This window comes from Melospiza georgiana, chromosome 18 (assembly GCF_028018845.1).
Source record: "Melospiza georgiana isolate bMelGeo1 chromosome 18, bMelGeo1.pri, whole genome shotgun sequence".
Lineage (NCBI taxonomy): Eukaryota > Metazoa > Chordata > Aves > Passeriformes > Passerellidae > Melospiza > Melospiza georgiana.
Window position 1 is genome coordinate 2,261,037 of NC_080447.1, and position 21,444 is coordinate 2,282,480.

A 21,444-nucleotide genomic window follows, 5' to 3' on the forward strand; every position below is an offset into this window, starting at 1 on the left:
CGGGGGCCGCGGGCATGCGGGAACGGTCCCGGTACCGGGATGCGCGGGGGCCGCGGGCATGCGCGGGGCCGCCCCCGGCCCGCCCTGCGCCGGGCATTGGCCGCGGGCGGCGGGGCGGTGGTGGCGGGGACGCCGCGCCCGCCTCCCGCCGCCGCTCCCCCAGCGCCGCCCGGCCAAGTTTAAACACCCCCGGCCGAGGCGCCCGGAGTTCGCGGGAGTTGCCGGGGGCCGCGGCCCGGGCGCGGGGCAGCGGCGGCGGCTGCACGGGGACCGCCCCGCCCGGAGCGCGCCCCGCCGCCGCCTATGCGGGCGCCGCGGGGCCGGGCGAGCCATGGACGGCGGCGGCGGCGGCGGGGTGCCGCCCGCCCTGGAGAAGAACGCGGCGGAGCTGACGGTCATGGACGTGTACGACATCGCCTCGGCCGTGGGGCAGGAGTTTGAGCGGGTGATCGACCAGCACGGCTGCGAGGCCATCGCCCGCCTCATGCCCAAGGTGGTGCGGGTGCTGGAGATCCTGGAGGTGCTGGTGAGCCGCAACCACATCAACCCCGAGATGGAAGAGCTGCGCCTGGAGCTCGACCGCCTGCGCCTGGAGAGGATGGACCGCATCGAGAAGGAGAGGAAGCACCAGAAGGTGCGGGCGGGGAGCGGGGGGCGCGGCGGGGCAGGGCTGCCCCCGCTGCCGCAGCCGCTCGGGGGACTCGGGCTCGGCCCCCCCGGCGCCGTTCTCCCCCCGCCGCCGCCGGGAGCACAAAGAGCGGGGCCGGGGTCGGGAGCGGGCGGGGCACGCGTGCGGTACAGCCCGGGCGGCTCACGGCTCTGCGCGGATGCTGCCTGAGCGTCGCCGAGGCTTTGGGCGTGTTGTTGTTTTTTGTTTCCTTCCCTGCTGGAAGTTTCCTCCCTCCTTCCCTTTCTCCACCCCTTCCCCGGTCACTGCGTTTCCTTCCCCCGGGTCTGGCCGATTCGGACTCCCGCTCCATCCCCTCTCCTGGGGAGGGACAGCGCTGCTTCCTGCTAGGCCAGGAAAGGTCACTGACAAGAATAAATACACTTTCCTCTCCGGGGCTGGGAATGATTTAGCAGTCTAGTTTTCCTGGAACAGACTTCGGGTTCGACAAATCATAGGAGAGAGATGGAGAACCAAGTGATTTCAGAGCAGAGTTGGAGCTGAAGAGTAGGGAAGAGCCCTCTGCCAGATTGCTGCTCCATCCTCTGATGGCAAGATGTCCCTTGGCTTGTTTTGGGGTGGTCACAGTGTTCCCTGACCCCATTCCTGTTAAAGCCCGAGGCAGAGAGCATTTCCCATACCCTGTCAGCCTCTCATGGCAGGACAGCAAGCTCCAGTTACTGCAGTGAAAGTGGCAGATCTGCTCTTTAAACCATCCAGATAACTGATATGAGAAATGGTTCTGGTAAATGACTATGCTAAATGATCACTGCTGCCTCATGCCATTCCTGATTCCACACACAGAATCAGGATAAACAGGAGATGGGGGATTTCTGGAAGAGACACCCCAAACTTCAAGATTTAGCTTAACTGGATAAATCCCAGTTTTATATTTCAAAGAGAGTCAGCTAAAGGACTTTCACCTAGCGTATGGGAAATCCAGGATAAACCCTGCAACATTTTGCAGAGGAAGTCTCAGGGCAATGTCTCTGAAAAGGAAGGTAAAAGACCTTTAATATACAAAGCCTTGGTAAGTCTCAAGAGTATGATAAAAGAAGGTCCAGAGAACAGATACAAATATGTTGGATATTTACCAAAGGCTGGGGATGAAGCAGATACAGAACTGACCCAGTGTCATTGTACAAGTTGTTCTGGAGATGTTTCTGAAGTTCTTGTAAGTGTTAAAAAGTTTCCTAAACGTGTCAGCTGATCTCCCTGCCAGTCAACCACCTCAGCTCTGTCAGCTTCTCTGAGCGTCATGAAGTGGCTCAGGGAGTGTTTAAACAATTTACTTCAGTCTAAACAGATTTTAACAGGAAAATAAACTGCATGATACATACCTTTTATTTTTTTAAATCAAGCTGGTTCCCAGTGCACCAGGTCCCTACAGAACTGTGGTCTCTCCTCTGCTCTGTTCCAATGTGAGGGTTGAAGACTTTCACAGGACAGGTGCTGATAAGCAGAAAAAATCACATACTGAGAAACAGTTTTTGAAGTCAAACCCTCCAAGAAACACCCAGAAAAGCTTTTAGTAGTCCTTGCAAGCATCAGTTTGAGATTTCAGATTTAAGATTTATGTGTGAATCTGTTTTGCTTGTGAACCTGGCTCAGCACCCACTGCCTGGGGCTTCCTGAGCTGGCTGGCACTGCCTGGCCCATGGATGTGCCTCCCTGTCTGCTACTTCCACTAATGAGGACTCAAAAGTTAATTTCTGCTCCAATTCATTGGCTCTTCAATAGTAATAAATGACAAAGTTTGCCTAGGCAAACCTGGCATAGCTGTGTGTTTACAGTGCAGCCACATATAAATGATATAAGTTTAGCTTGTTTGGGGTTTGTGTGCATTCTATTTTGGTTTTATCAATATGCTTGGTAGTGATGAATGTGCTGGTTTATTGCTAAAATAGGTCACTGCATTATTTTAGCTACACAGGTGTAACAGGGAGCATCACTGTAAATAATCCAGGTTTTTGGAAATAGCAATTTCATTACAGATTTAGTAAGATAAAGAGTTTCAGGTAAAATAGGTGATTAATTACATTTTCTTTCCTTTTTAATACTTAACTCTGTGTAGCTTACCACACCTTTGCTATTTATTATTTATTATCTTTGCCACCTAATGTTTTCTGCAGCACTTTCAGCAGCAATACAGTAATGAATGCTGGAATAAAATGGTATTTGGACCCAAAAGTCACCAGGAACATGACTTCCCATTATCAGAGCATGCATTCAAAGCAGAGAGCTATCCTTTAATCTCTCAGCAGAGCTTATTTTAGCCTAGAGCTGTGCTTGGCTGGGTTGTTGTGTGAATGTGTTTTGTTGTTAGGTAGGAAAGGGGCATGTGGATGGATGTGAAAGTCAGCAGTGACTCAGCCTGGCTCCAGGGATTTGCATGCAGCTTTTTGTCTGAAGAGCATAAGTGAAAATGGAGCAGGGAATGCCCCCCTCTGCAGAAGTGAGATAACCAGAGAAGCTTTTGGAACAGGCAAGGTTCTAAATACAACTGTTTTCCTTAAGGACTTTCTCTTTTTTGTCCTGACTTGACCTTCACGAGGGTTGGTGACAGCTGCTCTTGACACAGAGTGTCCCAACAAATGGGAGCTGTTCTGGCTGGCCTGGCTGCACTAACACAGGACATTCCAGCAGGACAATTTACATGGGAGGCAGCATGGGTTGGGTTTGTGTTCACTGCGTGCACCAGGAGCTGCACTGGATCACACACTCATCAATTTACACTTGTGTTTCATGGCAGGAATTCAGACCAGGCTGTTGTGTCAGAGGCATTTCCACCCCTGAGCTCCTGGCCCTGCTGTGGGATGGTTTGGGGGCTCTCTAACAGCTTTGCAGCTGCTTCCTGGGGTGCTGCAGGGAATTGGTGCTGGTGTTTGGTTATTGGACCCTTAATCTGGTCCTCACAGCACAGCAGGGTATGAGGAGCCATCCTTTGGGTAACTTGCTTTGCATCAGGAATGATCCCCTCAGGTATTTCCATTCAGATGTAGCAAAGGGGGCTGTGGGGTGGTGGCATTAAAAAAGCAGATGTCTTCTAAGAAACTCAGAGTAGATTTATTTAATTGCTTTCCATAAGAATCAGTAGGATCTGTAGTTTGATCTGTAAATTGCCCAGTCAAAGACTCTTTACATGTTTTAAAAAATCAATGTGTTGTCCTGGTCTGCCCTATAGGAATTAGAACTGGTGGAGGATGTCTGGAGAGGGGAAGCACAGGATCTTCTCACCCAAATTGCACAGCTCCAGGAGGAGAATAAACAACTGATGACAAACTTATCTCACAAAGACATTAATTTCACAGAAGAGGAATTTCAGAAGCATGAAGGCAAGTTTGCTACTTCAAATTCAGTCCTTGCTTTGTTACAAAAAGAAATACTTAATCAAAATACTTTGACTGGATATTCTGGTGTGGTTTTTCCCTGTAGATTAATTCAGATCTGGGTTTTGAAGGCTGGTTTGTTTATTTTTATATATATATATATATATATATATATATATATATATATATATATATATATATATATAACCTAAATAGAAAATCTCTGAATACATGATGACACTGAAGACATGATAAGAGGTGCAGAAATTAGGGAAAGAAAACCAACTTTTTGTTTGTCTGAGAAGCACCTCTGGAAGTAAAGTCTAGATACACCCTTTGGTCTATCTCTGTTTGGGTTCTCATTTTGCTGGAGGTGGATGAAACTCTGCCCAACACTGTGGAAGCTGCACTCCCTCTCTCCTTGAGGCTCAGTGCTGCTCACTTGCACTGGGGAAATGCATAATTAAACCTTCAAAGAGTAAAAATTGTTAAACCTCTCAAGATATTTTTTAAAACAAATGCAATGCTTTCAAATTAGGAGTCAATTAGTGGCAAAGAAGTAGCTCAACATCAGGCTGACAAACTCCATGCAAAATTCAGCATGGCAGCAATGAGTCATGGGCCATGAAGACTGACATTGTGTTACAAAGAACCAGCTTCCCCTTTGTTTTCTTTTATTTTTCCTTCTTTTTTTCCCTTCCAGTGGCTATCTAGCTCACTGCAGCTCATGTGCTTGCATTTAAATATAGCCACACTCCTCACATCCAGCCAAGCAGATGCCAGACGTGCTTTTCTTGTTATTTTTACTGTGTCTACCCATGTGTGACAACACAAACAAAACCCATAAGCCCATTCCAGAGCTTAGGCTGAGATCACTGATATTCTTTAGCCAAAGTATTCAGTTTAAGTGAAATCTTTTAATTTCTATCAACCCCATTTAATTATTTGGATCTATTATATCAAACCTGACTGGTTTTCTTTGAGGACATATTGTCATTAATGAGCAAGGATAGATTTGTCTCAAATTACTTGTTTGGATAGTGTCAGAAAGCAGTTCTGCTGCTCTTTTTCAGTCTCTGTCCATTGGTCTGATGTAGAGGCCAGAGATGCAGCATTTCAGGCTCAATCCTGTGTTAGCTGCACTGATTTTGAGCAGACTGCAGTGCTGCTGTCTGAGCTTGGTTTAGCACTGTGATCCCATCTCTCCTCAGCTCACTGCTCACTCACCAGACAGTGACAGGGGTGATTTCACACAGGCAGCAGAGGCACTGATCTGGGTGTGCAAGGCCTTGGGAGTCAGTCCTGCCAGTTAATTCTCAGAGCCTTGTTTGAGTGTGATGAAGTGTTCATGGCAGAGGCAGTTCTGTGCAAACAGGAGTGCTCTGAGCAGAGCAGGATCCTGTGACAGGACCTGTGACAGCAGAACACAGAACACAAGGGAGGGGTTGAGATGAGCCTCTAACACCCATTAAAGTGGCTCCTCCCAAGCCCAAACAGAGCCCTGCTTGATGGTGCTGAGTGATTGGAATATCCCAGGAAAATGCCAGATGCAAACTTGACCCGAGTGTGTCAAACAGGACGAGCAGGCTCTGTGCCACTGCCGGGGAGCTGCTGCCTCAGCCTGGCTGTGCTCAGGGACCTGTGTGACCCTGCTGTGCTGCAGGACCCACAGCTCCCCTCACAAGGGACATTGAACTTGTGCTGAGTGTTTAGGTAATGGTGCAGTGCCACAGGCTCTGCCTGGCACAACTCTGCCAAGTTGTATGGACACAGCACTGAACAGATCACTAAACACAAAGAATTTTTTTTTTCTTTTTTCTTTTTCTTTCTTTTCTTGGTGTCCTCCCCTCCAGCTGCTTTCCATTCTCTTGCTGGAACAACACCAGGGTCACAGCAAACCACAGGAAACTGCTCATAGGATGTGCCTGGGTGTGCCATTTAAGATCTTGCATTTATTAGAGTTTGAACCATTTAGAGATAATTATTTTACATTTAGGGCACTTAGTGATTTCCCTCTCCTCTTTCCCAGTGCCTGAGGAAATGGAAGGAGATGTGACTGTTTCATAAAATTCCCCACCTTTCCTTCCCCCCCACTTCCTGAAATAAAAATTGTAGTGATCTGTGCACACAATTGAAGCCTTTTAGGCTCACCAATGTTAGCAAAAAAAATGAGCACAGTGGGAGGAAAAGTAGTCAGCACTGAATTGTATTTTTTCTTTAAATAGCACCTGCTATCTAGAGATCTCAAAGCATCTCACAAGTGCTAATGGATACAGATGCATTCACTACCTCCTTCTGGGTGAAACCACCAGTCTGAAGTTTCACTGCAGTCCCTCTACTTCAAGGCAAAGTTTTGGATTCTTCTGGTTTTAAATGCAGCTGATGTTTCAGGCCCCAGCCCTGAGATTGGCTGCAGTGAGGTTTGTGGGTGCAGAGAAGTGCCACACCTGTGCTGTGAGAGAGGAATGTGGATCTTTTAGAAGAGTTAAGCTGCAGTTTGTGTTTGTGACACTTGTTCTCCCTGGTGGGTATGAGCTGGTACCACAGCAAAGAATTAAAATTATCCTGTGAAAAACTAGAACCCAGAGCAGCACAGAGCTGATAAAAACCAGGGTCCAGAAATAGAGCAGGCAAATGCACCACAGAATTAAAAGGGGTGAGAGTGTAACACTAGAATGTGAACACCATGTCACTGACAGTTCTTTGCTGGGGTTTGCCAGGAACATGTCCTGGGAACCAGATTCCTGGCCAGCCATGAGCAGCAGTGCTTTCCCAGCAGAGCAGTTCCCTGTTCTCTGCAGAACCACAGCTCTGCTCCTTCAGCACTGAGAACTGGAGCTGCTGCTCCCTGTTTGCTCTGGTCCCTCCCTGCCTGCACGGGAGCCCAGAGCTGTGCAGGAGTGCACATCCACCAGTTCTCCCTTTCCTTCTCTGAGCTTTGTCCTGCTCTGCTCTGTTCTCCATCAGTTCATTCTGTAGCTGACCTGTGAGCTGGAGTCCTACAGACATGCAGCTAATTTCTTTTATGGGAACAACTCTGGATTTCTCTGATGGGGGAAGAACAAAACCAGGAAGTCTGAGCTGATGTTAGAAAGTAGAGCCTTTCCTGGCTGGATGCATTTGATGCATACAGAGAATATTTCTGATGTGGGAGCTGCTTTAATATATTGAAAAGGAAGCAGCTTTGCAGCCAGCCCAGAGCGGGGAGTGCATCAGCACCACTTGCAGTTCACAAATGGAAGAAGCTGAAGAGCCACACAACAAAGGACTTTGCCAAAGTGAGTGGAGTTAGCAGCAGGATTGGAGCTCCTGCTTGGGCTGGGCTTTGGCCAGGGGAGCCTCACACTGCCCTGCAGGGTTTGCATCTTCAAGGATGTTGTGCAGTGTGATTTCATGTGACAGCTCAGGACCATCAAACTGCACATCTCTGTGCCAATCTCAGGGCAGGAGATTCATCACTCACCAAGGTAAAACCTCTGCTCTGTGTCTGCTCTCAGGAGTCCATCACTGCAGTGCCAGATCCAAGTTATCTCTGTAATGGCAAATAGAAGAATGCTTCCTGTGGTTTATAACATTTCCTAATGATTCATTGATTAGATTTAAGGTTAATCTAACCCTTTCTTTATTTTCAGACAGAATCAGTGTTGGATTCTTGGCAATGTTCCAAACTCCTTTCACCAGTGTAATGCTATCAAATATTCTTCTCTCAAGTACAATTACTCTAAATATGAATTACCACAAAATAGGATGGGAAAAGGGTGGCAAAACATGAGGAGAAAATATGTGACCATAATTCAGACTAAATTTTGGTTCTTCATTCTGGATGGGGGTACCCTCTGAAGGTCCTGTTTCATCTTGTTTTCACCAAACACAAAACTGGATTTCAACTAAAATTCAATCTAGTTCAGTGCTCCTCAGCTGGTTTGGATCCAGATATAATCCACAACAGTGATGTGTTGTTTACGTCTTACTGAAGATCCAGACCATCTTTTTTACAATTTTCTCAAGGCCTTGGCCAGCTGATGCCAGAGATAATCACAGAGATAACCAAGCTCCCTGGGGCATGGTGTGAACATTGATGTAAAACTACTAAGGCAGAGAGATGCAGCAGTGTCACTCACTGTTAGAAATGTTTCTGAGGAATGTCAGTTCCTTTTTAAGGAGTCTCTATGCAGGGGCTTTATGGAGTGGATTCTGTCATCTGTGTTCTCTGTTACCCTTGAGGTAACCTCTAAAGCATCTCTGTAATTCTACCAGCAGGCAACTTCCAGAGTCTGCTTAAATATTCCTCATTGTTATTGTTCTCAGGCTCAGCAGCTCCTGCCTGCCCTCAGTTTGTGTTCTGTGTTCTTTTTTTAACCAGGGATGTCAGAGAGAGAGCGGCAAGTCATGAAGAAGCTGAAGGAAGTGGTTGATAAACAGAGGGATGAAATCAGGGCAAAGGACCGGGAACTTGGACTCAAAAATGAGGATGTAGAGGCTGTAAGTGGCTCTTGGTCTTCCTATTTCTGTTCTTTCTCACCCACACTTCCACAGCCTGGTTTTGAGTTTGCAGTTAACATAGAAAGTGTAAACAGTGCTGGTTTAATGGTCCTGCAGCTGAAATGTCCAGCAGAGCTGTGGAGTGTCCAGAACGGTCAGGCTGCAGTGCAGCCCCACACCAGGGATGCAGTGTGGATCTCTCTGCATGAGAAGGGCCTGCAGTGACCTGTTCAGATGAGTCACAGACTCCTCTGTGACTCCAGGCATGACATGAGATTTGGCACTTTCTGTGCAATGACCTCCTTACCCACATTTTGCCTCCCATTCCTCACACTGCCTCGTGTCCTCAGGCCATGGGACTTTCCTGGTGCCAGTAAGGCCAGGCCTGGGTGATCTCTGCTCTGCCCAATGCCTCTGGCAGGTGCTGCAGCCTTTGGAGTTGGGGCTGTCCACAAACAGCCAGCAGGTCACATCTGCCTCAGGAGAGAGCCTGGAGCTCAAAGCAAAGCACCCAGAAACTGAGCACTGAGGATTCCTCTGTCCTGTCTTCTCCCCTGGGTTAAGATTTGATTCAGAACCCCAGAAGCCACCCTATCCTTGAATTAATATCAGAAGTGATGGATTTGCTTTTATCTGAAAAACTCCCTGTGCTAGGGGAATTTACTCTAGAAATCAATTAAATTTGGGTGATTGAAACTGTAGTAGACAATTAGATATTAGAAAAACTAATCTGGGGGTGAGGAGAAGGGGGGGGAATTTTTCAGATTAAATGCAACAGGAACCCACTGCTTCAAGATATTTGGGACTGAGCCATCATGGCTCATGGCTGAATGGCCACTGAGCTCCTGCATGGATGTTTTGCAGCTGCAGCAGCAGCAGAACAGGCTGATGAAGATCAACCACGACCTGAGGCACAGGATCACGGTGGTTGAGGCCCAGGGGAAGGCGCTGATCGAGCAGAAGGTGGAGCTGGAAGCGTATCTGCAAACCAAGGAGCAGGAGATGGGCAACCTCAGAGCTGAGCTGGGCAAGCTCAGAGAAAAGCTGCAGGGTGAGGACAGCCAGGCCAGCCAAAATGGGGAGGAAGTAAAGGTAAGAGCACTTTGGATCACTTTTTAAGCAGCCTTTTAAAAAGCTTTGGACTTCATACCAAGTACCCCTTTGCATTTTGGTTGTGGTAGCGTGTTTGCTTCATTTTCTTTGTACACACCTACCCCTTTCCCCAAAGGAAAACAAACCAATTCCTTGCAGGGTCTGGGTTTTCCAAAGACAAACAGCCAGGAGTAGCTTCAGCTTTGCCAGATCTGCAAATATTCAAGGCCAGATGGGTCACAGGGTGCATAGGGATGGTGGTGGCAGCTGAAGCACAGTGGAACAGAAAGTGCCAGAAGTGGTCCCAGAGTCAGGGTAGAGCTTTGCACACCTGATCCCTGCAGTTCTCATGGCACTTCAGATCAGCCAGGACTAAGCTGGTTAAGTGCTACCAAATCAATACATAAATATTTCAAGGCACTTTTTAGAGGAACCAACTTTGGCCTTATTTCTGCTTTTGCTTCCCATTAGAATTTGTGCAGTGAAGTGTTGTGAGCACAGATGTTCGTGAAAAGCAAACATTCCTGCTGGCAGAGCCAGGTTCTTGCAGAACAGGCAAAGTGACAGTCTGCAAATGGAGCTGGGCTGAGATCAGAGCAGAGGAATGCAAATTTGAGGGGAGCTTCCTGAGAAAAAGATCCACTGATCTGTTGATCCCTGAGTCCTCTTTATGGTTCCTAATATTTCCCTTTGTGCCTATGACATTACTGTTTTATTCCTGAAGCAAATGTACTGCATTGCCCTCTCCTAATGATGTTCTTAGCAGAGTAGGAAATGCAATAAGGGGTGTAATGATATTTAAGAATTAGAGGAGCTCTATCACACAGAGCTGTTCAGCTTGGTGCATTGGTGAGAGCTCCATGGTAAATGACTGACAGACTGTAGCAGAGAGTGAAACATCCAGTGAAACACCCATTTCAGGAATACACATCAAAAAGCAGAGACAAAAGCTGATGGAGTACCTTGGTCCCCTGGGAATGTGGCAGCCAGTGCTGTGTTAACATGTCACTGCTGAGCTGGGCAAGCACTGTATTAATGATGAAAAGGATTATTTCATTGCTGTTAATTCAGCCAGGACACCCAGCTTTGTAAACAGGGCTGGGGAGCCCAGGCCTGGAGCCAGCAGGATAAAAGTGTCCCCAGTGTCTGCAGAGAAAGGATGCATTCTTCACCTCTCTCCAGCTCATCAGTTCCATGGCAATGGTGCCTCCTCTCATTAGAGGCGTCCTGCTCCCTCTGCCAGGACAGAGCTCACACAGGAGCTGCAGTGGCAAGCACAAAGCTGGAATAGCTGCATGCTCCAGAATGGCCATTGCTTGTTGGCCCCAGTCAAGGACATTTGCATTGGGTACAGGCTGCTCAGTCTGTGCTGATTTGAGCCAAATCTAGCAAAAATAGCTTCTTTGGGCAGACATGTGGGACAAATACACAACCAAAAGGAGAGACACCAGCTCAGACCCATACCTAGGGGGTGAAGGGGAGGAAAAGTGTTTGGGTAATTTCCTTTGAACCTCTTGTTGCATCAATCTTTGTTCCATGTAGTCTGTGCAAAGGAATGTGTTTGGATGAAAAGGGTGATCAAACAGTGCCCAAGTGAGCATTGCTCTGCTGCCTCATCCCTGCAGGACAGGCACTGAATTCACCTGAAATTCACCTTAGCCAAGTTCAGCCTGAAACCATGGATCAGTCTATTGCAAAACCATTTCACAAACAGGAGCTTAGAAGGAGGTAGAGTCAGGATTACAAAAATGGACTTTGTAGGAATTTCACTACTCAACTCCTCAAATTTCCAGCTTGTATCCCAGCAAGCTGTCACTGCCACACAGGAGCTCTGAGATTCTGATCTCTGCATCCTCCCACAGGGGTGGGTGGCTGACCTGGCTGCTGGCAGCTCTGATTTCATGTGCTGGCCTCTATTAGTCCTTGTAAAAAGCATCACATTTCAAATGGACTTTGCTACATTTCAAATGTATTTTCTTGGAACAGAGTGTCCTGCATTTGTTTGTATTGTTATTAATCCTGCAGACCTCTTAAGGCTTGGAGCTGCTCTTCAGAATCTCAATTCCAAGTTCCCTTCCCAGAACCTTGTGGTTTTTCATCATTGTATGTTTACATTAGAAGAAGACACCTCTTTGTGGGAGGAGCTGGAAGGAACTGTATGACCATTGCCATGTCATTTTTTCAGTGTTTAGATAAATAACTGATGTTTGATTTACTCCACTTGTTAAAAGTATGAATTCCTAAAACTGACTTACCAAAAGTTGGACGTTTGAATTGGACAGTGAATTTAAAGCCCACGTTTCACTCCCTAGGCAGAACCAAACAATGATGATTGTCTCTCTGAGTCAGAGAAGATGGCAATGGACCTGAAAGATCCCAATCGCCCAAGATTCACCCTGCAGGAGCTCCGGGACGTCCTTCACGAGAGGAATGAACTGAAGTCCAGAGTGTTTTTGCTTCAAGAGGAGCTTTTATATTACAAAAGGTGGGTTACATCTCCTCTCCTGTTGGATGATACACTCAGGGAGCCACAGGGCAGGTGTAGAAACAATAAATGTGCTCTGAAGGTCTGTCCAAGTTGGTGTTTCTGCAAAGGCTTGTGCAGAGACTGCAGGAATGCAGCCCCAGTTTGAACCTGGTACCTCAAACTTGTCCTTCCCCAACTCCCAGGTCTGCCCTGGATACTAGAAAAATTACAAACATTTAATAGAACTGAACTTCAAAAATGAGGATAGGAGTGGGTCTAAAATGAAAATTCTAGACCTTTTATTCAATCCATTCCTCTTCTCCCTCTCCTTGACACAATGGGAAGAAAATATTGAATGGAGACCCAGTTCTTGGTGCTGATCCTTGGTCGATTAAAAAAATCTTAAGTTGATTTGAATGGGTTTTGAACAGATCTTTTTGCATTCTTTCATCAACAGTGCTCAGATTGAATTGTAGATCTCAAAGTGCTTCCATGGCTTGGGAGGAGAACATTAATTATCTTTTCTTTCTTTCAAGTGAGGAAATGGAAGAAGAAACCAGATCCCCACAGCCCACACCCATAATTCAGCCAAAACCCTCAACTCAGCCTGAATCTGGAATCAAACGACTGTAAGTAGCATATTTACTAAACAAACTGGGTATAGTGTGTAATACCAAATGTTTCTTATGCATAGGACAATTTTAAACACTTTAAAAATTCAGATAACCACATTCCCACTGTCTAGGAGAGACACACTAAATGAGCACTTGGCAGATGTGAAACAACAGTTGGTTTTGGCCAAAACTTTTGCCTAGATCTGGGACAACTTTCAGTCTTGGATTATCATTTTCCCATGGCCTCACTGTGCCCATTTCCCTGTTGACTGAAGCCTTTAGACCCTGACTTGCACCATGTGGGCAGCACAAAACCCTTCTGTTTGCTGAGCAAATTTGCTGCTGAGAGGATGGGCACTGGCTTGGCTAGGAGAACCCCACCTTCTTCTGAAATATTAATGCTGCTGCTGGAACCAAAGCTTACTGCCAGAGATGTGCTGCTACAAGAGTATCACTTCATAAAATCACTGTGTTGGCCAGTCCTTTTCTCTGCTCAAACTCTTTCCTGGACATTTATTTATTCCAAATTAAGTCTTCTAATCTCACAGCAACTCTTTGGATTTTTGTGATACTGGAAACTTTACTTTTTTAACTGGAACAGTTGTTTCCATATAAAGAGTTCTTCCATCCTGTCCCCATGCCCACAGCCTTCAGTCCTTGTTTAATAACAGAAGCAGCCCTGGGAGAGTAAATTCCATAGGAAGATCTGGGCTGACCCAAAACACCATGGAGTCAGGAGGGCACTGTTGATTATTTGCAGTAGGCTGCAGCTTTCTGTGCTGAGAGAAACCTTCCTCTCACATGAGTAGGAAATACACTTTGGGTTTGAATTTCAGTTTTCATTTCGTGACTGTGATGGTGATGATGATGATACTGTGTTGCACAAGATCTTCACTGTAAAGTTTCTCTTTTCTTTTGCATTTCTTTTAGACCTTTTAAAGCTAATTCTGTTGTGGGGAATGGCTGGTTTCAGCTCACACAGTTTGTGTTGTGCAGCTTCCATGTTTGATTTGAAATGCTGCCTGAGTGCTTTGATGAAGCAAAGGCAGCATAAAAATGTAAACAGAGGTTGTAAGGCAGAGCACATGTTGGTGAGGTATTGGTTTTGACTCTGCCTAAGCTGAAATTCCTTCTTTAAGATGTCATGCTCTGTCCCCAGGTTTCACTCTGCTCTCTCTCCACTTAGCCATCATATTAAATAAGGGAATATAAAACTGCCTGAGTTATCAGAAGGATGTTTCAGTTTTCAGTTTTCAGTTTTCAGGTTTGTCTCGTTCTTGCAGCCTGTCTGGATAGGATTTCTCTGCTGGGGTTTTATTTTCCTCCTCTCTTCCTCTCTCTGTGTGTTGTCAACACTGTATTTGTAGTTGGGCTTTAAAAAGTCAGGAACTGTCACTGAAGCCAATGCAGCTTCTGTCCTGTCCCAAGACCCTCCTGCTGCAGTCCCTGCCTGCTCTGAGGTGTCTCCAGAGCTCCCTCTCCCTCCCCAGGGTCCCTCTCCTGCCTGGGGAACGCTGGCACATGAACCCAGTGCTGTGATGGAAACTTGCAGTGCTGCTCTTTGCATGCAGAGTGCCTTCACAGAGGAAAGTGGGGCTGCTTCTCCCTCTCTTTCAGAGTTTTTCTCCTGATTAAACAAAAAGCTGAAGTACGAGAATAGGAGCCCTCTCAAGGCAAGTTTTATGCTTGCCTGTGCAATGTGCCCTTTTCCTTTCAGCACGCAGTCTGAGGGAATGAGCCATATGGATGTGTAGCCTGTGCCATCCCAGATGTGCTCAGGTGATTCAGTGCTGCAAGTCCATAAAGAAAGGAAAACAGAAGCTACAGAATCAGCATTTTTTCTGGGTTGGCACGTTTGGGGCAAACTCTGAGTTCTGATCTCAGATGCTTGACTCGTACATTTGTCTCTCCCCCATCACATGACAGAGTTTTAATGAAATAATGTAACCAGGAGGCTTTACTGAGGAGGAAAAGTCCAAGGATTAAAAATGCTCCCTCTGTTTGGAGCAGAAAACACCCTTTTGTTTTCTCCTTAAGACTACGTGCTTGTTTGTCACTGATGTCATGCCTCAAACAGCCAGGAGTTCTCTTCCTATTCTTGCAGCCTACAAAAGCTGGTGTGTCTGTCAGTTCTGCAGCTCAGGACATGCCACATTGCACAAAAATAGAAATCCTGGCTGCTGCTAATGATCCAACAGTGCTTGCCCATTTGTTTTCAATTTTAGTCTCAGAACAGCAGTTAGTGAGCTGGGGAGAGCTGCATTTGGTCACAAGTGAAATGTCTCTCGTGATTTCAACTTAATCTTTAATTGACATTAGTCCACAGTTCAAAAAAATATTTGGCACAAGGGAGAAGCTGTGAGGAGAGTCCTTAGACAGACAGAGGGTGTGCAGGTATGGATGGAGGTGTGCTGGCAGGCTGTGTGGGGCTGGCTGGGCACGGAGCTCTCAGCTCTGTGCTGCATGGATTGTCTAATGCTCAGTGCTGAACCCTCACAAAGAACTCGTCTTGCTGTGAGCCAGCTCCAGTGCTCCTGCCAGAGCAGCTGCAAGGTTTCCCTAAAGCATTCAGCTGCCTGCAGTTGGCATCTTCCTGCATGAGCAGTAGGTTCCTTTGGAACAGACACACAGCCCCTTTAATCATGCAGTTTCTTAGGAGGTTATTTCAACAGTTCACCTGCAATACTGGTTTTTAACCTGAAAATATCAACTGTAACCCTTGTGGAACCTTTAACTGTAGTGCTGGTCCTCTCTAACCCTGTGCCAATATCCAGTAGTCACAGCAGAGTCCTGTTTTGTATTTAACACACACCTTCATCCTTCATTTCATTGTGTCTGTGCCTGTTTGTCTCTTGGAACAAAAACATGCACTGTGCTCTGCATTGCTGGAGCTGGTCATACCTTGATGAAATCCAAGCCAGGTTGCAGGCTGCCTCACAACAGGAAAGTGGTATCTTTTAGAAATCCAAAAGCAATTGAAACTGCTCCAATAACTGTTTTTTCTGAACAAGAGTTTTTCACTGAGGAGAGCTGTCTTGGGTGATGCAGATCCCCTCTCCCTGTAACGTGTCCTGTGTTGTAATTCAAAGTAACCCCATGTACATTGTTTGCCTCTTTTCTTTTTAATGGAATGCCTTTTCTTTCCCTTGCTCCAGTCTTATCTCTTGTGTCTGTACTTTCCTGACCAGGATCTTTACAGCCATAATGCCCATGGTAGCAGCTGGATTGATTCCAGACGATCCCACATTGCAGCCAATAAGAAGACTTGTGTCCCTTGTAGGAGTTTTTTTAAAATGTTTGGTACTGTGGTTTCCTCTTGCATGACCCCTTGTTAACAAGCACTGCTGGTTGCATTCTCCTGGCTGCCAGGGGGATCCCAGAGGATCAAAGTGCCAATCAGAATGACCAGTCAGTGTCAGTACTCATCCCAGTCCTCCATGCTCATCCTCAAACTCACATGTTATCACCTTTTGCCTCAATGTTGCCATGCTAAACCAATCATTATTCCTTGGAAAATCGGTGCAATATGCAGTTTTAACCACATCTGTTAATTCTGCTTCCTAAGCAAGGCTATTCACAGTTCTCACCAGTGCTCTTTGAGAAACTCGTTTCTAATAATTTGTTACAATCATTAGTTAGAGTTGCAGAATGGAGAGGCTGATTTCCACATTAATTTCCACTGTTAATTACAGGCTGTTGCTTTCATGTCTTTCTATCTATGCCCTGTATATTTTGTCTCTAATTATGTATTTTGGAATAGAGTGTAAACTCTTCATAATCAATTCTGTCATCCAATTCTTGGCTCTCCCTGGAAGACATACTGATATTGTTAATGCAAAGTCTCTTTGCATCAGAACTGCTGCTTTAGCAATCTTTATATTTACAGCAACGACACACTTTCCTCTCCACAGAGACAGGCTTTTTCCAAACATCCTCCATGAGCATTTTCTAGCCATAACAACAATTTTCATTGTTTCAGAAGGAATTTTAAAAGCTGAACCTTTTAGAGATTTACGAACTTATTTTTCTCCTGCTTAATTTCCTGATAAAGTGAAAAATTACTGAGCTTTGAAACTGACTGTATAAACACAGCAGTCCTTTGTGTGGGCTTCCAGACAGAAACCCTGAGCAGGCAGGACCAAATGGGCTCTGTAGGAAGGCTCAGCCACTAAACACTTCTTTTATCAGCTGGAGCTGGCTCTGGCCCTGAAAATATTCAGTATATGTGTGTGAACTTATGAACTCCTGTGATGAAGGTGGTAGAAAAGTATGAGGCTAATTAAGTACAAAATACTTATTTCACTATTAAGGCTGCACATTTGAAGCCAGGAAATGCAAAAGTTCAGGTTCTGCTAGCACTGTTATTTATGTGCATTTAACTTGTGTAGTGGTTGATTTCCCTTTCTAATCAACAAGTAATTATTCTTAATATTCTCAGTGATTATCATCCAGCCCCCTGTGTATTGAGAGGCATGGAAGGTGAACTCCCTGCTCTGCACAAGGCAGCTGGGAGGGTTGGGATTGTGGTGCTGAGGGGGATTTGGGAGAATGCTGAGGAAGGTGAGTGTGGACTCAGGGTCAGGTTTATGCCCTGACCAATATTCCAGCACCTGCCAAAGCTGAGGTTCTATTGGCACAGTCCCTTACTGGGCAGCATTTAGCAGTTCCTGTCCTGGATCACAGCTGTGTGACACTTGGTACAGGGCAGGAAAAACAATCCTCACCTCCTGAAGCCAACCCAGCACTGAGACCAAAGGGATCCACAGCCAACTCAGTCCTTTGGTAGCTGGAACCACAACTTTTGCATTTCTCAGCAGGCCTAAACACTGCACTAACACCTCTTGTACTGAACCCACAACGAACACTGACTTTACCTAATCCAGTAACTTCATCCCATACAAATAAAACAATACTAAGGATTTTTCCAGCTGTGTTTTTAGCTGTATTATATGGCTGTTGGTTCATGTACGTCATTATCTGAGAGCACCCAAGCTGTGTGACAGGAAATGACGTGCACACTCGTGTGCATTTGTTTAGAGCCTTCATCCTGCAAACTCTTGTGCACATAGGTGCATTTATTCATTCCTTTTTGCAGGAATCAAGTTTATGTATCAAAACCTCTACACTGGGAAAAAAATGTGGAGATTTATTTTCTTATCTTGTGAACTTCCCTGACCTTAAAAAAAATTCTATTTCTGCTTTGTGGTAAAATATACAGATTTAATGCCAAAGATACCACTTTACTTATGCCAAGAAACTAACCTGGCTCGTGTGGCTTCGTTACCTGAGGGCTGGGGAAGGGGGAACCCACATCTAAATGATACCTGCACCTTGTAGAGTCAACAGCATTTAGAGCTTATCTGAAGCTTGTGTAGCCAAACTGCTTGAGATCGCAATGACTCCATCCCTAACAATGTTCTGACATGCACTCCCATCAGGCTGCTCTGCCTTGGTCTTCTGCAGATGCAAACAGAGTTTTTTGCTCGGTGTTTTGTTGTGCTGTGCATTGGGGTGGGTGTTTGAAGTGCTTTCAGGATGGTAAACACTGTTCTTTCTTTTCCCTTCCTCCCTCACTGCTCCCTTCCTGGAAGGTTTAGTTTCTTCTCTCGTGATAAGAAACGTATGCAGGCGTCACAGAAAAATGTGCACTTCCAGCAAACTTTTGGAGAATGGTCACATTCAAACAGAGATGATGCCTACATGGAGCAAGGACAAGAAGCCCTGCAACACCTGTGACTAAAGCCCTGAGGTGTTTGGTTTGCTGCAGTAGATCTCGACAGTCTCCTAACAAGAAGCTTCTGTACAGCATCGCGGCAGCTCGTCACTTTTCCTTGCCCTGCACACCTCGGGGTCATTTCAGACTCTCCAAAAGGGATCCCTCACTGTTCACTTGGTGACTGTTTGCTGCAAACAGGAACCCAAGCTTTGTAGTAACAGTTGCTGACACCCTGGGACATGGAAGCTTCTAGATGACTTGTTTTGTGCTGAATAACAAGTCTGTGATCTTGTTCATGCATTAACTACAGTAACACAAGCTTCTTTAAACCAAAAAAGGACCTGTGCCATTATTAGAAGTTTGTTTGCAGTGTATATCTAGTACAGGGCAAAGACTCTTTTACCCTGTTTGTTAACACTACTGGTTGTTTGCTTTTTATTTCTGTAACAATTTTTTCAAGAGGGATACGACAGCTGCATGCCCTTGGTGGCAGCCACAGCTCTGCTGTGTCCTGTCCATCTTGCAGAGTCACCCCTTGGAAATGCACCTGACACAGTGAGAACTGGAGTAGCCTTGGGAGGGACAGTGAGTGTACATTTCCCTTGTGCTTACAGTGCCTAAAGCATGAAGAGACGATGTATGAGGTGAGCGTGCCTTGTGTTCTGCAGTATTAATGGAAAACAGTTTGCTTACAGGGAGGAATCCTAACTTTTAAGTTTTTTCCCTTCTTACCACTGTGACTTCCTCACAGTGTAGCAGGCAGCTGCTGTAAAAGAATTAGATCTTTCCCACAGACAGGTTTTTAATTAAGTCACACTTCAGTTTCCTGTCTAGGTAAAACTGCCCAACTTCAGAGGGAAACACATCCTCAGCTGGCTGACATGAACTATTTCACTGACCTAGACATGACCCCAACCTTTTCTCTTGACTCAACACTACGTGGGCAGAGCAGATGAGTTCTGTGTGTGAAACTGCTCCTCTGGTGGTGGCAGATGTCTGGGTAGCCCCTGTTACAGGGCTGAACTTGCCAGGACAGCCCAGCAGCCAACCCCCAGGGCTGGGGCTGGATCTGCTTTGCAGCTGAGCTGGTGAGACCCTGGGCCTGACCCAGGTTGTCCTTCCAGCACTAAAGCCTCCCAGTGTCAGTGCTGAGGACACCCAGTGCCAGTGCAGTGCCCACCTCTGCTCCATACACTCCACAAGGAGCTGACCTGGTGGGAGAGGGCTCATGTGTCCATGGCTCCGTGTGAGGACAGGGCTGAGGTGTCTCTGTGGCCTTGCCCTGGGCTGGGAAGGTCCATGCTGGAGACCAGTGCTCCTGGGGAGGATCTCGTGCCAGCAGGGCCATGGGCAGCCTCTGCCTCTGCAGCTCAGTGCCAGGGGCTGGGAGCTGCTGTGGCACCACATCCCAGCTGCTCCTCCTGCTCTGCAGAGCCTCTTCTCAGGAGTGGCACCAAGGACAGGAAATACAGCTCAGGCTGGAGCAAAGCTCCAGCTACTCCAGGTACTGAGTGGAGGAGGAACTCTCAAAGGACTCCAGAGGGCTTCATGCAGGCCAGTTGTTCTTATTACAGGGTGATCCAAGAGTGGATTTTTAATGTGTGTGAGCAGCAAATGGTTCTTAGCCCATCTGTAGTAAAACCCTGGCAATAAAACCTCTCTTTGCAGTGGTGGGCTGTGTGCGGCCCTGCTCTGGCTGCAACTGCTTCATTCCAACGTGGACCTTCTGTGTGTTCTAGGCAGGGAAAGTGTTTACTGTGCCTCCCTGGTGTCACTGGAGCTCGGGGTAGGGGGGACACATGGCCTTATAAGGGACATGGTGAGTCCAGCGAGGGTATGGGGTAGATGTGTTTTCACCTGGTTATGCTTTGGTAACATCCTTAAAACAGCAGCACTTCTCCCCTGATCTGAAAAGCAACTCTTAAATGGGGGTGTGTCTTAATTCAATGATACTTAAATTAGCAAGATCTGGCTTCACTTCCATATAAGAAAACAAAAAGTGCAGCAGAGCCACATCAGGCAGTTAAATTGTGGGTGACCCCATGGAGTCTGTCCCGAGCGCCGTTCAGTCGCGTGGCTCATTCAGAAGGGATGCAGTGAGCAGAGACAATGCAGGAACGTGGGCCTGAGTAAGCAGATCCCTTTGGAAATCAGCTGAGAGCAAAGAGCTGGGATAATGGAGCTGCACAGACCCAACCCCAGCCAGTGCAGCACAAAGGAAATCTCCAGGCCTGGTGCACGTCCAGCGGCGCCCGGGGCTGTGTCGGGCCAGCTCTGCAGCCAACACCGACTGCGGGAGGCAGGAATCCTCCTTCCCCACATGTCTGCAGCATTACCTCAACCCCTCAGAGCTCCTCCTGACCTGCTGGCATTAACCACTCGTTCTCATGTTCACAATGCTGCATTCACACACCCCAAGTGCCATCGGGAAGAATGGCGCAGAGGGAAGCGTTTGTAAAGATCTGAAGATCTGTCGTGTATTGTTTGTCAATATTCAAGGAAAATCTGCTTTTAGAAAAGGGGCCAGGATGCTGGCAGGTTAGGGGTGTAACAATCCTGCCTGCCAAGTGCAGGATCACTGACATTTTATGGGTTGGTTTTTTTTGTTTTTTTTTTTGGTTGGGCAATAAATCATTTTAACAGTTTAATAAATACTTCTGGAAAACACGCATTTCTGCAAGACTTGTGTCTTTTTCTTTTGTGGAAAGTAACACCATCCATTCTTGGGGATGCAGCTTATGGATCTGTCTGTGTACAACTTCATAGAAATACAGCCTCAAACCAGACAAGGATTAGGACAGAGCCATTCCAAGACTGATGAAATACAATTTAAAATACATTACATATTTAGGAATGGCTTATGATGACAAAGAACATGACAGAGCCTTTTCTACAAAGTACTGTAAGCTCCTTAATGGAAGAGGTGTGTCTGTATTTACACATCCTAGCCCTGAAAAAGATGTTTTGTCCTTTTTCCCTATTCAGCTACAACCAGCACAAGCCCAGTTTCCAGAATGGATTTAAACCCTGTGTAGCAGGGTGAGGACAGAGTGGGTGCAACCACATTTACCCATGAC

The 21,444-nt window shown here is 46.5% G+C and overlaps 1 protein-coding gene across 1 annotated transcript; it reads left to right on the forward strand.

Moving 5' to 3' along the window:
* The first annotated feature begins 326 nt into the window (after nucleotides 1-326).
* RILPL1 (Rab interacting lysosomal protein like 1) lies at nucleotides 327-21,038 on the forward strand. Its single transcript, XM_058036655.1, has 7 exons — nucleotides 327-634; nucleotides 3,852-4,002; nucleotides 8,360-8,478; nucleotides 9,343-9,570; nucleotides 11,883-12,055; nucleotides 12,574-12,666; nucleotides 18,243-21,038. Exons 1-7 carry the CDS (start codon nucleotides 332-334, stop codon nucleotides 18,385-18,387), a joined length of 1,212 nt encoding a protein of 403 aa, XP_057892638.1. The 5' UTR covers nucleotides 327-331; the 3' UTR covers nucleotides 18,388-21,038.
* The last annotated feature ends 406 nt before the right edge of the window (nucleotides 21,039-21,444 follow it).

Bases quoted from the DNA above. Each gene is read 5' to 3' on its own strand.
- RILPL1 (XM_058036655.1), top strand. From the start codon at position 332: ATGGACGGCGGCGGCGGCGGCGGGGTGCCGCCCGCCCTGGAGAAGAAC. The intron at 635-3,851 runs GTGCGGGCGGGG...TCTGCCCTATAG, and splicing joins AGGAGAGGAAGCACCAGAAG to GAATTAGAACTGGTGGAGGA. The intron at 8,479-9,342 runs GTAAGTGGCTCT...GATGTTTTGCAG, and splicing joins AAAATGAGGATGTAGAGGCT to CTGCAGCAGCAGCAGAACAG.